The sequence below is a fragment of the Crocodylus siamensis genome, chromosome 6 (genome assembly GCF_052110815.1).
Source record: "Crocodylus siamensis isolate JL-2025a chromosome 6, ASM5211081v1, whole genome shotgun sequence".
NCBI classification, from domain to species: Eukaryota; Metazoa; Chordata; order Crocodylia; family Crocodylidae; genus Crocodylus; species Crocodylus siamensis.
This window is the reverse complement of record NC_143400.1, coordinates 93,157,923-93,178,127: the sequence shown is the minus strand read 5'-3', so window position 1 is coordinate 93,178,127 and position 20,205 is coordinate 93,157,923. Positions and strand designations below refer to the sequence as shown.

Genomic DNA, 20,205 nt, shown 5'->3' with positions numbered 1-20,205 from the left:
CAACCCAAGTCATTTAAGGAGCATTACGCCACTGAATTTCCTACAGAGGCTGGAATTAATGCACAATATGCCACTGAGGCATGCAAACACTGACACCATTAAAACGGTGCAAAAGCATTTACCCCACTTTAAAGTGTCATGCGCACATGCCGCCCATTTTGTCTACACGCGGCACTCATTTAAGACCCGCCCCCCCCCCCCCAAGCACCTCCTTGAGCTCTATCACACATCATATTTGGAAGAACAGGTTACAGCGGGGTTATTACAACAGTTCCTTCTTCTGGGAGTCCTTGAGTACTAATAGATCCCACACACAAGTGATGCGCGAGCAGTACTCCCCTCAGTGGCAAGGTTACAAGATTACAAGTACAGCCCAGCCTAGACCGACGAGCAGAACATATACTCAGGTAAGCGACAGGGGCCCGGGCAATGCTGTGATTAGGGGGCCAGTGCACACATCCACAGGAGGCCTCAAATGCCTCACCACAAGTGCTCGTAGTATGGGGAACAAGCAGGAGCAACTCACCCTCCTGCTAGCCGCCACCAACCCGGACACAGTGGGGCTCACTGAAATGTGGTGGGACCCAACGCACGACTGGGCGGTGAATGTCAAGGGCTACAGGCTGTACAGGAGGGACAGGACAGGGAGGAAAGGTGGGGGCGTGGCACTCTACATTAACGAGGAATACACATCCTCACCAATTAACAAAGAATCAGAGGAGGGGCGCTCTGAAGTGCTTTGGGTTAGAGTACAAGGCAGTCGAGGGGAAAGGGACTTAACGGTGGGAGTCTACTACAGACCCCCCAACCACGGGGAAGAGCTCGACCAGGAATTCTTAAGTCTGCTCACGAAGGTAGTGAAGTCAAAGGACGTGGTCATCACGGGGGACCTGAACTTCCCGGACATCTGCTGGGAAGAGCAGTCAGGCAGGTCTGACCGCTCACGTCGGTTCTTGGCCAGAGTGCAGGACCTCCATCGAACCCGGGGGGGGCACAGCCCCACCGGGGAGATGCCTTGTTGGACCTGGTGCTGGCCACGGGTGACGACCTGGTGCGGGGGCTGCGGGGGCTCGACCACCCGGGCGACAGCGATCATCGTCTGCTGGGATTCACCATCCAGCCCAAGGAGGCAAAGGCCTACAGCCAGGCAGCAGCCCTAGATTTCAGGAGGGCAGACTTCAATGAGCTAAGGAGAGTAGTCGGGGAAGCGCTGAGGTCCCGGTGGGGAGGGGAGCCGGGTGTCCAAGGAGAGTGGTTGCTCCTTAAGGAGACGATCCTCCACGCCCAAAGGGAGGTCATCCCAGCACGGATCAAAGGGGGCAGGAGGGCACAAAAGCCCCCATGGCTCACCAAAAGCATCCGGGAATGTCTCCTGGCAAAAAGGGAGGCGCACACCCGATGGAAAGGAGGGGACATCACCAGGGAGGACTACACTGTGGTTCCTCGGGGATGCAGGAGGGGTCAGGAAGGCCAACGCGGAGGTGGGACTGGGATGAGCGACCTGGATCAAGCACAACAAGAAGTCCTTTTTTAAATACATAGGGGGCAAAAAGAAGGTACCGGGTAACGTGGGGCCCCTGCAGGACACATTAGGAAATTTGGTCCTCACACCAGATGACAAAGCCAACATATTTAACGATTTCTTTGCCTCCGCTTTCCTAAGCAGGGACCGGAACAGTCACCGCCCCCCCTCAGGCCCCAGGGGAGGCGCACCCAGGCCAAGGGTTAGCGAGGAACTACTCAGGGAACGTCTGGAGGGACTGGACGTATTCAAGTCAGCGGGTCCGGACGATCTCCACCCCCGAGTGCTGAGGGAATTGGCTGCAGTCATTGCGGGACCCCCGGCACGGCTGTACGAGCACTCGTGGGGCTCTGGTGTGGGGCCAGAGCACTGGAAAAGGGCCAACGTGGTTCCCATCTTCAAAAAAGGAAGAAAGGAGGACCCGGGAAACTATAGGCCAGTTAGTCTAACCTCGATCCCGGGTAGGCTTTTTGAGAAATTTATCCTGGCGCATGTCCACGAGGGGCCAGCAGGGGAGGTTATGCTTAGGGGCAACCAACACGGGCTTATTAGCGGCAGGTCCCGTCAGACCAACCTGGTGGCCTTCTATGACCAGGTCACCAAATCCTTAGATGCAGGGGTAGCAGTGGACATCGTCTTCCTGGACTTTCGGAAGGCCTCGACACCGTCTCTCACCCCGTTCTCATTAAGAAACTGGGGGCTGTGGTGTCGACCCCCACACAGTCAGACGTGTCGCCAACTGGCTGGTGGGCCGCACCCAGAGAGCGGTGGTGGATGGGTCATGTTCGACCTGGAGGGACGTGGGCAGTGGGGTCCCCCAGGGCTCGGTCCTCGGGCCCGCACTGTTCAACACCTTCATCGGTGACTTGGACAAGGGGGTAAAAAGCATCTGTTCAAATTTGCGATGACGCTAAGATGTGGGGCGATGTGAGCACGCTAGAAGGGAGGAACAGGCTACAATCAGACCTAGACAGGTTACAGGGGTGGGCGGATGAGAACAGGATGGGATTCAACACCGACAAGTGCAAGCTGCTGCACCTGGGGAGGAACAACCGGCACCATACCTACAGGCTGGGAACTCCCTTCTCGTCAGCACAGAGGCAGAAAAGGATCTTGGAGTCATCACTGATGCCAAGATGAACATGGGCCGGGTGTGGGGACGCGGTCAGGAAGGCCAACCGCACCTTGTCGTGCATCCACAGATGCATCTTGAGCAGGTCCAAGGAGGTGATCCTCCCCCTCTGTGCGGCACTGGTCAGGCCGCAGCGGGAGTACTGCATCCAGTTCTGGGCACCGCACTTCAGGAGGGATGTGGACAGCATGGAGAGGGTCCGGAGGAGGCCACTCGTATGATCAGGGGGCAGCAGGGCAGGCCCTACGAGGAGAGGCGATGGGACCTGAACCTGTTCAGCCTCCGCAAGAGAAGGCCGAGGGGGATCTAGTGGCCTGTTACAGACTAGTCAGGGGGGATCAGCAGGCACTGGGGGAGCCCCTGCTTCCCCAAGCAGCGCCAGGAGTGACCAGGAATAACGGTCACAAGCTGGCAGAGGGGAGACTCAGACTAGACATCAGGAGGTGCGACTTCACGGTCAGGGCAGCTAGTATCTGGAACCAGCTTCCAAGAGAAGGGGTGCAGGCTCCTACCCTGGGGGTGTTTAAGAGGAGGTTAGATGAACACCTTGCTGGGCTCGTTTCACCCCAGTACTCTTTCCTGCCATGGCAGGGGGTCGGACTAGATGATCTGCTCAGGTCCCTTCCGACCCTAGAAACGTAGAAACTATTACGGAGAATGATTACCTGTACACATGCAAGCCTAACAATGTCTGCAGCCGCTCTAAAGGCTGGTGCAATGCAGAAAGCCCTCAGGGAGTGATAAGAAAATCTAACCGAGAGAGACAACTGGAATGATGAACTAAGGAAGGACTGAGTCTGCACTACGAGCCAGATGACTTCTACCCTCATGTCACTGCCTGATGTTGGGGACAAATAATGAGTCACTTTTCCCCCCTCCTCCTCCTCCTTCTTGCCCCTTCCCTTCATGCTCTGTCTGCTACACTGCCTGCATTTGCTCCCCTCTCCAGTCCCCTGTTCATGATTGTAACATGGCTCATTCCCCAACCCAGCCCCATCTTCACCATTAAGAGCTGGGAGCGTGTCCCCGGATTGTGCTTTCAGGTGTTCGTGGCGAAAACTCGCACAGAGAGCTGCTTCCGGCTGCCAGCAATCATTATCAGCTGGAGGGCAGGGATGTTATCACCAAAACCACTTCCTCTCTGCTTCACTCCAGAGCCATCTCCTTTGAGCCCTGCTCAGTCCCACTGTAAAGTGATTTCCGGCTACACACTTAAAGAAACAGTGAGCCTGTGAAGACATGCCATCTTCAAACCTGCTGAACTATTCTATGCACTGGAGGATTTATTGCTTAAAAACATCATCACCTTTGTTTTACAATCAATTACAATGTCCACCACCTCTTTCCATTCCTCATCCCAAGAGCCAGAAGTAAAGGCGACACTGTCGCTCTCTGCTATATGTTTAATTTGTGGCACAACTGGAAGAAAGGTACAAAACGTTTCCGAGTACAAGAAAACAGCGAAGCAGACGCACTTTCCTGGTGCTTTCCTCAGGGTGCGGTAGCTCAAGAGAGCACCCGTCAGTGGGAGAGACCGACGCTCGCGTACGGCCAAAAAGGGCAAAAGAATAAGAGACAGAGGGGGAATTTCATCTTGGGAAATGGTCCTGAGGAATAGTCCTGCCCCCGGTTGGTTGAGGTGTCGCCCTCTAGCGAGGAATTGCACAGAGTTTATAGGGATGGGGCTGCATCGTGCTCGCAAAAATAACCTTTGTGTTGATTTCCGTCACTCCCGCGGGCAGGGTGAATTTGAACGCCCGCAGCAGGCTGGAGAAGAAGATGAAGAGCTCCATCCTTGCCAGCTGCTCTCCCAGACATACCCGGTGGCCTGCAGAGACAATGGACAGTAAGTGGCCGAGAATTTCTACCTTCACTGGCCACTTTCTAATCCACATGCTCCCGTCAGAGCCAATGCTCTCCATGCACTCCCGAGCGCAAAGGTAGTTTAACTGCTTAACTGCTAATTTTTCCTCAGAGATTGACTGAACTGTTAACGGCTGGAAAGCCTCATGTTATTCTGGTTGTAAGAAGGAGAAAGGCCACCAAGGAATTGTTTTGTGGGACAGGGAAACCACTTTTGCCCCAGTTCTGTGCTCCAACAAGCTCCATGTGTCTAGTTCACAGAGAAAAGTAATACCCGCCTTACTCCTACCCTCAGGCTAACTCACTCAAGAAGCACTTGGCTGCCAGTTCAGGTACCTGCTGAAAACGGTAAGAAGGCTTCTCTGCTCACAAAGTTTCCATCCTTATCCAGGAAGTGATTGGGGTTGAACTGCTTAGGAGTCTCCCATTGCTCAGGGTCATTCAGGGCAGAGTCTAAAACGGGGAGAACAAGGGTGCCCTGCAAGGAAGAAGCAGTTGGCTCAGCTCTCTCTTACACACACATTATCTGCACAAGCTCTTACAGCAGAGCAAATTAGTCCAGGAGCAGCACAGTGTGAATGTGGCTATTCTGCCTCTGCTTTAGGAGCTAGCACATGCAGAGGAAAGCTCAGGTACATGCCTGGCACTGCCTTGCTCTTTGCTGACAGATCCTTAGTCTCTCTCCATCAGACAAGTCAATAGTGGGGGAGACAGGGACAGACTTCACTATTCATTTGCTGCCCTGGTCAGGTGGCTGCATGCAGAGCTGGAAGAAAGTTTTTGCTTGAGGCATTTTTACTGTTTTGTCCACCACTTCCATCCTACTGTTAGGAAACAACTTTGAACTTTCAAATTCTGCAGTGACACTGGCCAGGCTCCACAAGTTTGTGACGAACCCATGTCGAGAGGACTAGATCGGGATATACTGGAAATCAAACACGATCGTTTCACTCCCGTGCCCGTTTCTGGCGAAGGCCGCACTGCTGCAGCACGACTATTACTGATACCCACAACATTGATTTGGGTGGCTCTTTAGCTTATGTTTCAATGCTCTACTGAAAATGGGAGCTTTCCTGAATCAGGCCATCAGTTTGAAACTTTAGAAACGAGCACAAGAGGCCCAGTAACACAGCTGGCACCCTGCGCTGATGCTGCTTACTAAGGCACAAATGCCATGGGCGGGAGAAGCGTATACACGAGGAGAGAGACTGCACTTCCTTGGATAGCTCATGGCAGGAGCATATCACCGCGGATATCTGTACCTTTGGAATTGGATACCCCAGCAGCACTGTGTCCTTCACGCTTTCCCTGGGGATTGTAATTAAAATAATGCTCCCGTAGCGCTGGATCTCATGAACCACAGCATTTGTGTAGGGCAGTTTCTTGCGATCTTCATAGCAGATTGTGTGGGAGGAACCCAGCACGGCATCCAGCTCCTGCTGGACTTTCTCTGAGGGGAAACGTTCAGTTTTACACACAGGAAAACACTGCACTTCATACGTGTGGCATTATCATCACCATACTGATTCCTTTGCCTTCAGATCATTGTATGATAATAAATAAAAGGACACAGAAACAAAAGGAATACTGGTTTTGAACATAAAAGCAAAGGCATTCTCAAATTGCAAGAAAATCACTAAATCAGGACAACCAAAGTTTGACCATTGCCTCTTGTATCAGGGCCAAGCTCCCCCAGTCCATTTAAAAGCATAGAAAGGAACAAAGGCTTTTCCCCAGACCAGCACTCTTTAGCAAGGGCTTATTTTGGGAACATTTCTGAAATGCGTTTTCTTGAGCTTTTCATTAGAGGCTGGAGGCAAACTGTAGATACTGTAAAAACAGCATAACTACTTATTAAGATATTATTTCATTCCTATAATTAAGAAATCTTCCCCATCCCAGAGGCATGTAGACTGACAGCTGTTTCAACAAACGCGCAGCAAGAGAACTACGTCACCAGAAAACTTTGCCCATTAAACACAGAGAAAGGGCCGGATAATAGTACACAGCAACCACCGGGAGTTAACAGAACCTTTGTCTTTGCCACCAACTTACAATTTTTTATGTACCTTTCTAATTTTAAGTGAAAGCTCACAGGAAGTTTAAGGTTATCAAAGGAGCTAAATTAAAACAATCTAGGCTTGTATTTTTAATTTCAAGTAAAACGTGGCACAAGTATGCAAGGCCCTCTGCTCTAGCATTTCCAGAATAAAAGGTACAACAACCTCTGGCCTGCCAACTCCCCAGCTGTTTCTCTCAAGCCAGGCACACCCTAGGAGTCTCCGCAGCATAGGAAGATCAGAGCACGCAGAGGTGTTGCAGTTGAAGAATTAAAGACTTTTTGGTAAGCAGCTGTGTTGCAACCTTAATTACAGCATGTGGTACTTAGCTGTTCTGCAATGCCACCATTTGGTCTTTCCGTGCTTCATCTGCGAGAGCCCCACATCTAATCCTCTACACACATGCTTTGCAACTCTGCCACATCCCTGTGCTTGCCCCTCGTCTCTTCAATGCCTTTTTCTCCCTCTCAATCATCTCACACGTCACTATGAAGATTGTTCATAGAGTTGTAAAGAAGTAGGACTGGAAGGGACCTCAAGACGTCACCTAGTCCAACCCCTGCCTATGGCAGGGCTTCTTGTTTTTCCTTCTACTGTTAAATGAGTACATATTTCTGTTACCCAGCATAAAAGATCTTCGTTAACATTTCCTGGAGGCTGCAGTGCAGAGCTGCAGCAGTTAGGCAGGGAGCTCTTTCAAGCTGTGGCTGCAGTTCCCTCTCCATCTTCACCAGACTGAACACTCTGGCTCCAGTCAATAAAAGTGAACTATGATCCCAAAGGGGACCATCTGGAAATCATGTATGTGGCATTTCAGCCTGCAGACCTCCTAATTCAGCAGCTGCTTAAAAATTAGTGTTGGAACCTGTACTGTTTCTACAAATCATATGTAAACTGTTAGGCTTTCTCCTTGAAACCTCTCCCCAGCTCACCTTGGATGTCAGGATAAAGCACCATAAACATGAGTGCCCAGCGCATCGTGGTAGTTGTGGTCTCTGTACCTGCCATGAATAGGTCAAAAATAGACTGAATCATGTTGTCTTCATCGTATGTTGAGTTGAGCTTATCTTTAGTCTGTGGATAACAACCAAAAGGTGAGAGCAGAGCACTGAAGCTTGGACTGTGCAACCATCAGCAGGAGTCAGGACAGGCATATCCGTCCTGCATGCTACTCCAGAACAGAAAACATTGATAAAGAATTAGAAGACAGAGCGGCTGGAATGAAACAAAGAGATTTGAAAGTATTGTCTCAAGTAAATAAGATCACTTTGCCTGTGTGCATTACGTGATTATATTTATTTGTTCGTCTGATACTATAAAACGTGAAGTCACTCACTAGCTCACCTATTAAACCTGCTGCACTAATCTAAGAAAGGAGAAGAAAGGGAGGGAGAGGAAAGAAGACTTGTGTTTGTATCTTACCCTCACTCTTTCACCTCCCACCAGTTTTTTCATCTCGTTATTCACCCAGACTGGAAAAATGTTATTGCAGGGGCTGAGACTGCACCGTGCTTTATTGTTATTGTCGACTGCTATTAAGGCTGCATTAGAAGAGCAGTGGGGATGGATGCTCAAGCACTCCAGCTGGACGTGCTGCAGTCTCCCCACTCTGGACAGCAGAGGTGTAAGTGGCCAGTTCTGCAGCCTTGACAGTGACAGTGCACAGTGCAGGGGCAACAGCTGGTGGGTCGCTGCTGCAGGAGCTGGGGAGAAGTTGACCCCTTTTTTCTGCAGACATGCTGGCAAACCACCATCTCAACACTGATTTTTAGTGGAAATAAAAGGGAATTGAGAGGGACAACCAGCAGCACCTTCTTCCTGATAGCCACTGCCCTGGCACTGTGCATCGCCACCATCCAGGTACCACCAACCCCATCACTGCTTTTCTGCCCTCCCTATTGCTGGAACCAGGATGTGAAATGCAGGGAGGGGGGAGGGGGGAGGGTAGTCCAGCACAACCCCCCACCCCCAGGAAGTACCCAGGGCATGTTTCCCATTTACCCATCCATGATTCTTCTTTTGCTACTGTCATACGATCGTACCAAAGCCTGCACCTTCTGTTAATGCTGCTCAAGTATTTGCCCCAATCTTGCACTAAGAATTCCAGCATGACATGCCATATTGCTTTAATTATTTTATACCCCAACAACCAACTTTTCAAGTAATTTTTAAAGTCCATCTTGGAAACCAAAAAAATGGCAAGAAATATTTTCCACATGAATTTGCAGTATTTTTCACACGGATCTGTGTTTATGGATACCTTGTGGGAAGAGGGATTCTGATATCTCTGGGGATCTAATGCCAAAGACAATGTGCATACTCACTTTAGCCATCTGCTCCAGGTAGAGGTCAATGAAATCCTGAGGTTCATCTGCTATGCCACTCTCTCGGTGGCTTTCAATCTCCTTCCTTATGAAAGAATGGATAAACTCACAGCAAGCCAATGCCTTTTTTTGAGGTCCTGGGAGATACAGCATCACCCTTGGGAAAATTTCGCACAACTGTGGAGAAGACAAACGGGGGTTGCTGGAAGTTGCTGCATGTAAGCCACTTCACCCCAAGCCCCTAGGATGGACCCTCTGGGAGTGGGTTCAGCAAATTCAACACACCAGGGAGTATACTTCAGCATCACATAGAAAAACAACATTCAAGAAAGGAGGCATTTGCTGTGGGCGTATGAAGCTCTATAAAATGTAATTTCTGTCCTTGCACTTACAAGCGATAGCTCAGAATTATCGAATGATTCCAGTTTGAAAATACCTATTTTCAGGCCAGCTGTGAAAATACTGACATTAGAACATGGGTAAAGCAAGACACAGCCCTCCCTGACAGAGGTCCACTCCATTTTGGTCCACTCCAGCAGTGGATAAAAGTGATACACGGGGTCAAATTCTCCCCAGTTTTCAGACAAGACACATAGGCTTAACACTGGCAAAAATCTGGCCAGACTTCAAATATGCTGTAATGCCCCTGTATGAGTATACTGAACGTATATGTGAGAAATATATGTGCTCTGTGGGCACACCCACATATGTGTGCCCGACTGCACAGTAGTTGCTCGGTTGTTCCTGAGCAGTCCCAGAGGCTCAGTTTCTGCACGGTCATTAGTAGCAAGTACTAAAGAACTGCGTAGTAACTCCCATTACGGAACAGTAGGCCTGTGCGAGTAGGCAGCTATTCGCTCCGGCTTCGGATCCGGCCACTTCAGATGCCAGGGATCTCATCCAGAGCTCCAGACTGGGTTCCCACTTTGATCCGGCCAAAGCGGCGAGCCACCTCAGAGATCCGGTCATAGGGTATAATGGGGAATCAATGAAATATATATAACTTTGTTGTTTTTCGTCTGATTTGGATGAGATTTGCAGGAGTGGTAGTCTCTGCTGAGGCCACAAAGCCTGCCAAGTTTCAAGAGATCAGTGCAGGGGTTTGGGGGGAACTTCACCTCAAGCTGCTGACAGGCAAAACTCGTGACATGGGTCACACTGTGTGTGTTAATAGTTTCATAATTGGTCGGGGCAGAAGGGGCCTGAGCAGATCATCGAGTCTGACCCCCTGCCATGGCAGGAAAGAGTACTGGGGTGAAACAACCCAGGCTAGGTGATTATCCAGCCTCCTTCTGAAGACCCCCAGGGTAGGAGCCTGCACCACTTCTCTTGGAAGTAGGTTCCAGACCCTAGCCGCCCTCACCGTGAAGTCGCACCTCCTGATGTCTAGTCTAAATCTATCCTCTGCCAGCTTGTGACCGCTATTCCTGGTCACCCCTGGCAGTGCTCGGGGGAACAGGGACTCCCCCAGTGCCTGCTGATCCCCCCTGACTAGTTTGTAACAGGCCATGAGATCCCCCTCGGCCTTCTCTTGTGGAGGCTGAACAGGTTCAGGTCCTGTCGCCTCTCCTCGTAGGGCCTGCCCTGCTGCCCCCGATCATGCGAGTGGCCTCCTCTGGACCCTCTCCATGCTGTCCACATCCCTCTTGAAGTGCGGCGCCCAGAACTGGATGCTGTACTCCAGCTGCAGCCTGACCAGTGCCGCATAGAGGGGGAGGATCACCTCCCTGGACCTGCTCAAGATGCATCTGTGGATGCAGGACAAGGTGCGGTTGGCCTTCCTGACCGTGTCCCCACACTGCCGGCCCATGTTCATCTTGGCATCAGTGATGACTCCAAGATCCTTTTCTGCCTCTGCACTGATGAGAAGGGAGTTCCCCAGCCTGTAGGTATGGTGCCGGTTGTTCCTCCCCAGGTGCAGCACCTTGCACTTGTCGGTGTTGAATCCCATCCTGTTCTCATCTGCCCACCCCTGTAACCTGTCCAGGTCCACTTGCAGCCTGTCCACCTCCTCCAGGGTGCCCACTTCTCCCCACATTTTAGTGTCATCAGCGAATTTGAACAGGTGCTTTTTACCCCCTCGTCCAAATCGCTGATGAAGATGTTGAACAGTGCAGGCCCGAGGACTGAGCCCTGGGAGACCCCACTGCCCACGTCCCTCCAGGTCGAACATGACCCGTCCACCCCCACTCTCTGGGTGCAGCCCTCCAGCAAGTTGTCGACCCATCTGACTGTGCAGGCATCAATACCGCAGTCACCTAATGTCTTAATGAGAATGGGGTGAGAGACAGTGTCAAAGGCCTTCCTAAGGTCCTAAGAAAGACTACATCCACTGCGACACCTGTGTCCAAGGATTTTGTGACCTGGTTGTAGAAGGCCACCAGGCTGGCCTGACAGGACCTGCCTTGAATGAACCCATGTTGGTTGCCCCTAAGCATGATCTTCCCTTGATGGTCCCTCGCAGATGTGCTCCTGGATAATTTTCTCAAAGAGCTTCCCCAGGACTAAAGTAAGACTAACACGCCTGTAATTTCCTGGGTCCTTCTTCCTCCCTTTTTTGAAAATGGGGATGACATTGGCCCTTTTCCTGTTCTCCAGCACCTCGCCAGAGCACCATGGGTGCTCGTAAAGCCGTGCCAGGGGTCCCGCAATGACCTCTGCTAATTCCCTCAGCACTCGGGAGTGGAGATCATCAAGACCTGCTGACTTGAACAATTCTAGACCCACCAGAAGTTCCCTGACTAGGTCCTCACTGACCCTGGGCCTAGCAGCGCCTCCCCGGGGTCCGTCGGGGATCCCGGGGGGGGATGCCCCGCTCCCTGCTCAAAAAGATGGAGGCAAAGAAATTGCTACAGAAGTTAGCTGTGTCATCTGGTGTGACCACCAGGTTTCCTAGTGTATCCTGCAGTTGCCCTGCATTACCCGGAACCTTCTTTTTACCCCCTATATATTTAAAAAAGGACTTCTTGTTAAGGCACAGATGGCCAAAGACTGCAAGGATGGTGGCCCCTGCTCAGATCACGAAGCCTGCCAAGATTCAAGGAGATAAGTGCAGGGGTTTGGGGAAACTGCACCTCAAGATGCAGACAAGCAAAACTTGTGACATGGGTCACACTGTGTGGTGCACAGGGTGAAAGCTACAGGGATGGTGGTCCGTGCTGAGGCCATGAAGCCTGCCAGCTGTTGAGGAGATCAGTTCAGAGCTTCTGGATTCTGGGGCCCTGCATGCTGACAGAGAAAACTCATGACACAGGTGCTTGTGCAACTATGTCTGTCTGGGGGGGGCGGGGGGGAGGCGGAGTGGAGACACTGCTGCAGGCCTGGCTGCTGAGCTACTGTGTTACCAGTTACCAATCAATCAGGATTCACTCTGGGGCCAGCTCAATGTAACCAGTTAATTAGCAACAATTAATACCTACAAAACCACAGACTAAGGAGAGGAAATAATCAATACAAACAATCAACTGCCCCAAGACAGAGACAATCAGTCGCACAAGCACCCATGTCACAAGTTTTGCCTGTCAGTAGCTAGAGGTGCGGGGCCCCAGAACCCAGAAGCCCTGCACCGATCTCCGTGACAGCTGGCAGGTGTCGTGACTGCAGCAGGGGCTACCATCCCTGCAGCTTTCACCCTGCTGCGCCTTACCACACAGTGTCACCCATGTCACGAGTTTTGCTTGTCCACAGCTTGAGGTGTAGTTCCTCCCAAACCCCTGCACCCATCTCCTCACCAGGGGCCACCACCCCTGCAGTTTTCACCCCCCTGTGGTGTAACACATACACGTGACATAAGTTTTGCTTTCAAGAATTTGGGGTGCAGTTCCCCCTGAACTCCTGCACTGATCTTCTTGAAACTTGGAAAACTTCATGCTCTCAGCACAGGCTACCACCCCTGCAAGGGTTATCCAAATCAGACAAAAAACAACAAAGTTATATATTTTTCATTGATTCCCCATTATACTCTATGGCCGAATTGGCTCCAAATATTTTCCAAAGCGATTCGGAAGTGTCAAATTGATTCAGAAAGCCTAAAGCTTCCAGCGATTTAATTCGGATTCGTGGATTCAGCCTCTGAATCATCTCTGAATCTGAATCATCATCTGAAGGTTTGCGCGGCACTCCTGTACAGTCTCAGGGGTGCATGGGTCATTGCTGCTGTGCAGCAGCATCAGTGTCATGGTTTGTGCCTGCGGTGTAGTGTCTTGTGTAGATGTGCTCTGTATCCATCAAATGGGGCACCGGACAAGCCATGAGGCAGTATCCAGGGTTCAGTGGTAGCCTTCTCCCTTATTAGCTTGAACGCACATCACCTGAGCTCCAAAGCACCAAGCTTCCCTATTCCCCAAGCGTTCAACCAATTCCTCCCCAGTTAGAAGAGTGTCAAAGTTGGCTTCCCCCTGTTAGAGCTAAAATGGAAAATTCTTGAACCAGAGATCATAGTACTTAAGACCTGGAGCAGCATGCTTATAAACTGCTCTACCCAGATACCTGCTGGGTCACACTTACACAAAGTCCAGACATCTTCCTGATGTAAACACAGATTCCCCATTATTTCTCTACTCTTTTCAAGATCTCTTACAGTAAGGTGTATCCCTTGTATGGCTTCTGCCACTCTCAGGTTATATTTGATTGACTTGGTAAAAAGGTATACTGTATATTGCCACCCTTAATTTTTAATTCCCTCAGTCGCTCTCTGCCCTATATAGGGTATATATCAAACTCAGTTAGTCTATAAATCTGCATAGCTATCCTGCCTTCTATCTAGAGCAAACAGCATCTTCTTCATTAAGAGAATCATCCCATCATGTGTGCAGTGAGGTCACCACTTGAGCTCACTTGGTTGTGTGGAAGCCACATTGCAAACACGCATACTCCCACAAGCATCCTTAGAAGTTGGCCACCGACTCTCTGGGGCAAGGAAGTCTGCTTTCTACTGCAGAACTGCTCATGGCTATGCTGTCTGCCCATTCACCAGGAAGAAAAAGCAGTCCAGGGGATCATGATCAGGACTGACCCGTTTAAAACCCCTGTCATCCTAAAACATGCTAAGCTTTCAGAGCATCACCCCATCCCCAAACAACCCTTCTCAGTTTAAAGGATAAATATTAACATACGATTTCTAAACACAAAACTTCATTGTCCCATTACTGAAACAGATTTTACATCATTGTAGCTGAATAAGAGCAATGTTTCTATTATATGAAAATTCAGCATCTTAACCCTTTTGCTTCTATTGTGAAATATTAACATACTAATAATCAGTCTAGTGCGTGAATTATCTGGGAATTCTTTGCTGCTTTAAATTGTAACATTCAAAGTCAAAACTGTCTTCTACATTTTCATTTCTATCCTTTAAAAAAAAAGAAAAGAAAAAAGACATGATTCACTCACAAAGTAAGTGAGACTGTTCCCAAAAGCCACTATACAATCAAAGCCTTCAATCAGCTGGTGGAAAAGTTCATCGTCTCTGGAGAAGCGATGTCCAAACACCACAGCAGACATCACGTTTGAGACTGCATGGACAACTGGAAAAGAAGGGTCCAGAGGTTTTTCTGCAAACACAGATCACATTCCCTGTTAGTGATTTACTGACCGAGGCAGGGAAAAATTACATATTTTAGCCAAAGCCCTTTAAGTCACTTAGCTGGTTGGGTGAAGGCCCCAGGTTCATTGGCAAGAGGCAAAGATGAGGAAATAAACTTCCAACAGCCACAGAGCAGCTGGCTCAGAAAAGGGCGAGTGCTTATCTGACCCTCCCTCCTTCTAGCACGCTCCCAGAACTATTCCAGGAGGGACCCTGAAGTCGTCCGATGAAAAAAAATCCCCAACAGTATGTCAGACAAACCTCAGGGTCAGGGAACAAAAGAAACCCACGGAGCTGTGCTCTCCATTCCACCAGCCAGGATTAGCACGAGCCTAGGACACCACGCACCTGCCCTTGGGCCTCTCCCCACTACCAGCACCACAGAGCTTCTAGGAATAAAAATGTCACGGAGCCTCATCCATGATGCAGTGGCACAGTCCAGCTGGCATTACTTTTATCACTGAAAGGGTCTCCGTATCCCCTGTTGTGTGTGAGCTTTTATGTAGTGTGTAATCATTGCTACACATACTTGTACAGGCCCCGCACTCTGTCTAATTCCCTCCACTGCAAAGCATGTGGAGACACCCCCAAGTAAAAAAGTGCTAGCACAACTAAATGAATACTGAGGCTTCCCTCCTGTCTCCAGCTTTCTCTCCTGCAGCCAGTAGATGCACTGGCATTTATTTTCCATTGGAGCAGTTTTACTTTGGGCCATGGCTTTTTCTTGTCCTGCATAGTTGGACGGCCTCGGACAAGACATCTACGCGCCCTATATCTCAGAGGCCACATCTCTAGGTGTAAGGGACAGTGCCAGACACGGTTCTTCACTGCAGACTACAGACTCTGATGCTATGGCGAGGGATGTTAGAGAACTGGCTATTAATAAATACCACCAAAGATCTGGAGCCTCAAGCCTTAGCTGACCATTCCTAGATTACATAGCTTGTTCTTTCATGCTGGTACTAACATACAAGTGGCTGAGGCTCTACTCTCTCTATTGGCTTTTATTGCATTGACAGTAATTCTTTATGTGACCAAGAGCTACAGCAGCTTCCCAATAAAACGAGGCAGCCAGCTCAGCCCCATTCACACAGGCTGGGTCACATGGTAGGAACACCACCATACTTAAAAAGCACCTCCATGGGAACGTACCGTTTGCAGTCATGAAGATGTCCACCAGGTGATGGGTTTCCCCTTGTATCCGGTGCTCCAGGCTTTTCTTCCCCATTCCCAGTTTCCGCAGACTTATGATCCCAAAGCGTCTCTGCTGCTTCCAGATATGACCATTTGATAGCAGAATACCTGAGGCCATCAAGAAACTCAGCTGAGGGACATGGTGGCGCCGCAGTACCTTATGGCCCAACCAGCTTTTTGCACATTCTACCAAGATGTGGTAGGGCTTCAGACTGCCCCCATTTTTGTTTGGGAATCTACACAGTTTTGGACAACCTGTACTGCTGCCTGTGTTTTCAGCTAAATCTTAGACCAAAAGTATTTGAACTGTGAACTGTGCGAGCGTCTAATATACATTCAGCAGTGGCTTCCAGCCAACTACAACACAGATCTCTAGTCCGAACTGCCCCTTGCTTTGTCTCGTCATGAAGGCCAACACAAAATGGAAAAACCCACAACACTGTCTGGTTTGCCAGGGCTTTGCATCCCCTTTGCCTAATGTCAAACAAGAACACATGGGGCGCTGACAGACATGCAGCTCCCTGCTGTAACTCAGGGCACCTTACATGAAGTGCCATGAGTTACAGACTCCCCCCCACACACACCCAACAGGCATTCTCCGTTGGGTCTGGGCGGGTGGGGGATCTCTTTCCACTTCAGCCGCCCCTCAGCAGGGCTCCAATCCACCCACCTCCCCACTCCAGTGCAGTCTGGACAAACTCCAGATCAAGCTCCTTCCCCTACGTTCCCCTAGTCCCAAACTGAAGATGGCAGGCACCGACAAAAGTTAATGAAGGCACTCTGCTTTGGAGTGCCTTCATATGAACCCTCAAGGAAGGAGGGTTCATTTGCCATGGGATCAGGCTATTTTAAAGCACCCTGTAGCCATGTACTTCTGTCAGGGCGTGGCTGTAGCACACTTTCAAGAAGTCGATCACATGAGAAAATATCACTTCTATCAGTGCCCATGCTGTTACATGCCTAGGAATGGGCCCTGCACAGCATTTGCAGTCTAGCTAACCTGCTGTTTTTGGAGGCATGTGGTGGGCCTGGACCCTCTCTATGCCTGCTGGCTCTTTTGATGTAGAGCTCTTGGCTGTAACTATGAGTCCTGCTGAGATCAGGACCTAAGTTAGCCTAAGCTGAACTGCGCCTGGAAGCACAGGGGGTTGAGCCACCTGCAAGGCAGTCTGGAGCATGATGGTCCAGGCTGGAATCGGGAACTAGGAGCAAGCAAGAAGGACCTACGAGACCTGAAGCAGGTGGCAGAAGCCCAGGGCTTGATAGGAAAGTAACTGGGCAATGAAAGAGCTGCTGCTTAAAGCAAGCAGCCCCACTCAGGAAGCCTCAGAGGCCAGCTGGGGTAAGAAAGCCATGGAGCCAAGTGGGCTCAGGTCACTTGGGCCAGCTGATTGCTATTTAGCCCACTTGCTGCGCTTGCCTCTGACAACAGCTCTTCAACACCTAAAGTTTTCCCTTACCATACATAGCACAGAGCCAGGCCAAAAAATAGGGACAGAGATTTCATGGGCATTTTCCTGAAACATCCACCCCTTCTTTCACACAAAAACATTTGAATTTCAAGTGTTTTCAGCCACCTCAAACACAGTTGAAAAACATGCAGCATATTCATACTCTGTCTACTGCAGACAAATCCTACCCTTTCCATTGGCCATTTGCTTGAAGACAGGGGTTTCCAGCCGCCCAGAGACATCTTCAGGGTGGGTGGTCAGACCATCCTTCACTGCCTGAAATCTGTACAGCACGACCATAGGGGTGTGCCCCAGCCATAAGGTAAAGATGTTGCCGTGAAGCTTTGCCAACTGTAGGGTGGCATCAATGCCAGAAAACCAGAGGTGAGGACAACGTCGTGCCAAGCAGAAAAATGAGATTGTGCTGCTTTCTGCACAAAGCAGGATGCCTCGGGGGCTTAGAGGGGAGAGAAACCACCTTCCATCCCAGCTTGGGGCAGTGCCCTTCACAGCAGGGATCCAGTCCATGATTAGGGCAATTCTAACTAGTAACACTGGGGATGCTGTTGGAGCTCTTCTAGGGGATCAGGCCACAATTCAAAACAGGTAAAATTCACCCTTGTACCACATACTTTGAGTTTCCCTGAAGTGTCTTCAGTGAAGAAAGAATGGGGCTACCCCCAGCATTTTTTCATTCCTGTCAAATTTATACTCAACTGCTACAGCCCTTCCGCTCTGAAATCTGAAGTCAGCTTCCTACTGTGAGTCCCCTTTTCAAGGCCCCTTTGTGCTTTCTCAGCAAGAATGAGATCTTCCTTAAATTTGACAAACCCAGTATGGCTAGCACTCGTGATACTTTTGGTGTTGCAGTTTGGGGCTGATGATTTGTAAGAAAACGTTGCCAACTCTGGAACTGTAACTGAGCCACCTGCCGCTTTCCCAGTCGGCCAGAGGCAGGCATGCTGCCTACAGCCCTGTGTGTTGCGATTCAGGGGGCAAAGCCTGTAAGCACACGTAGGGGAATGACATCCCCTCTCACTCACTAGGCCAACAGGAGCATCAGGCAACTCTCCATGTACACACGACACACACAAGCTGAGACTTTCAGCTCTGAGGTTTTCCAAGGGCTCTTCACCCAAGCCTGGACTGCTAGACTTTAGGAAGAGCTCAGCTCACAAGGTAAGAATGTAACTAAGCGGTCAGACCATCAACACAGCTCAGCATGCTGGGTGCTCTGTTGCCAACCTGGCCTCAATTCTGGGTGCCGAGCATTTGAGACATCTAGAAAGCTCCCTCCACTTGCAAAACGTATTCCTTTTGTATCCCTTTCCAAGGGCCACAACTATTGTCCTTGGTTTTCATTTTTAGACACTCCAAAAGGCACATCTGGGGCAGGCGGCAGGGGTGTAGTCACACCCCTCCTTCCATTGTGTAGTGTAGTGAGCTCTCTGGGAAACCCACTCCCCCAAGCCATTGTCCCCTGTTGACCCAGGCTAGGGAAGTCCCAGGACTGCTCCTGTCCCATTGGGCTGTGTGTTGTGCCAGGCTTGGCCAGAGACAGCCATGATGGTGCCATGGCTTGACCCCATTCCCTCCCTGCTCTTGGATCAGTTCCTGTGGCCTGGACTGTGCAAGAGACCCGGGTGGTCCCAGCTGTGGGGAAATGGAGCTGCTGGCATGTCTCCTAGCTCTGGCCTGAGCACGGTGCAGCGCCTGGTGGAGCAACTCAAGGTGGAGTCAACTAAAGCATGGAGCAAAGGGGCTGGTGATGGGAACATACCTACAGGCTGGGGAACTCCCTTCTCATCAGCACAGTGACAGAAAAGGATCTTGGAGTCATTATCGATTCCAAGACGAACATGGGCTGCCAATGTGAGGATGCAGTCGGTAAGGCCAACCGTACCTTGTCCTGCATCCACAGATGCATCTCGAGCAGGTCCAGGGAGGTGGTCCTCCCCCTCTATGTGGCACTGGTCAGGCCGCAGCTGGAGTCCTGCGTCCAGTTCTGGGCGCCGCGCTTCAGGAGGGATGTGGACAGCATGGAGAGGGTCCAGAGGAGGCCACTCACGTGATCAGGGGGCAGCAGGGCAGGCCCTACGAGGAGAGACTATGGGACTTGAACCTGTTCAGCCTTCACAAGAGAAGGCTGAGAGGGGATTTGGTGGCCATCTATAAACTTACCAGGGGGGACCAGAGGGGAATGGGTGAGACCCTGTTCCCCCGAGCACCTCCCGGAGTAACAAGGAATAACGGCCGTAAGTAGTTGGAGAACAGGTTCAGGCTGGACAGCAGGAGGTGTTATTTCATGGTCAGGGCGGCTAGGATCTGGAACCAACTTCCAAGGGAAGTGGTGCTGGCTCCTACCTTGGAGGTCTTCAAGAGGAGGCTTGATAATTACCTAGCTGGGGTCAGATTAGCCCAGTATGCATTCCTGCCCAGGGCAGGGGGTCAGACTTGATGATCTGCTTGGGTCTCTTCTAACACTACATCTATGAAACTATGAACCAGGAGGTTGCAGCAACCCTTGTAGCATCAGTTGCAGCTTTCTCACTCGACTCTTTAACATCCTAGATCTGCCCATGAGCACATCACATTTCATATACATTAGCCATATCCCAAACATCTGGTTAAGAGTTTTTATGAGCTAAATTGACTTTCACATCTATCACATTTAGTAGTATATAATTGATGCATTAATGAGGAATACAGAAGAAGTGCCTACCTTTTCAAGCATCTCATGATTAGCTTGAAAATTTACCTGCCACAGGCTTCCAAAAATGGGGAGCGGCATTGGTCCGGGAGGAAGCTGCCTGTGTGCCCACTGCAGTTTCAGAAATTGCACGATGACCAGGGACACAACCAGGAAGACTAGCACCTCACTTATCGTCAGCATGTCACTTCTGCTTTCCACGGCTCCTCTGACTCTGAAAAAAAATATCACTGGTGACATATAGCCTGCCTGGGCAGATCCAGGATTTTTTAAGCACAGGTGCAGGAGCAGTGACCAGCTCCAAGCCTCCCTCTCTCCTTCCCCCCACACCAGGATTGGCAGACCATGCTGTGGGAACACCAGGT

The 20,205-nt window shown here is 50.3% G+C and overlaps 1 protein-coding gene across 2 annotated transcripts; it reads right to left on the bottom strand.

Annotated features, from left to right (window-relative positions):
- Positions 1-4,061: 4,061 nt before the first annotated feature.
- Positions 4,062-20,139, bottom strand: LOC149863199 (cytochrome P450 2J6-like). 2 transcript variants are annotated; one of them, XM_090051657.1, is made up of 9 exons: positions 19,853-20,139; positions 17,319-17,481; positions 15,638-15,787; positions 14,293-14,453; positions 8,902-9,078; positions 7,510-7,651; positions 5,780-5,967; positions 4,854-4,995; positions 4,062-4,482 (listed from the first exon to the last, which is right to left on the bottom strand). In XM_090051657.1, the coding sequence occupies exons 1-9, from the start codon at positions 20,078-20,080 to the stop codon at positions 4,304-4,306; spliced, it is 1,530 nt and encodes a 509-aa protein (XP_089907783.1). In that variant the 5' UTR covers positions 20,081-20,139; the 3' UTR covers positions 4,062-4,303. The 2 variants fall into 2 exon arrangements, with proteins under 2 accessions (XP_089907783.1, XP_089907784.1); XM_090051658.1 differs by having other exon boundaries at positions 19,889-20,139.
- Positions 20,140-20,205: the final 66 nt, after the last annotated feature.

Coding starts and splice junctions, on each gene's coding strand:
- LOC149863199 (XM_090051657.1), bottom strand. CDS start 20,080: ATGTCACCAGTGATATTTTTTTTCAGAGTCAGAGGAGCCGTGGAAAGC. Junction 17,482..19,852: donor ATCATGAGATGCTTGAAAAG/GTAGGCACTTCT, acceptor GCCACCCTACAG/TTGGCAAAGCTTCACGGCAA. Junction 14,454..15,637: donor CATCTTCATGACTGCAAACG/GTACGTTCCCAT, acceptor CTGTGTTTGCAG/AAAAACCTCTGGACCCTTCT.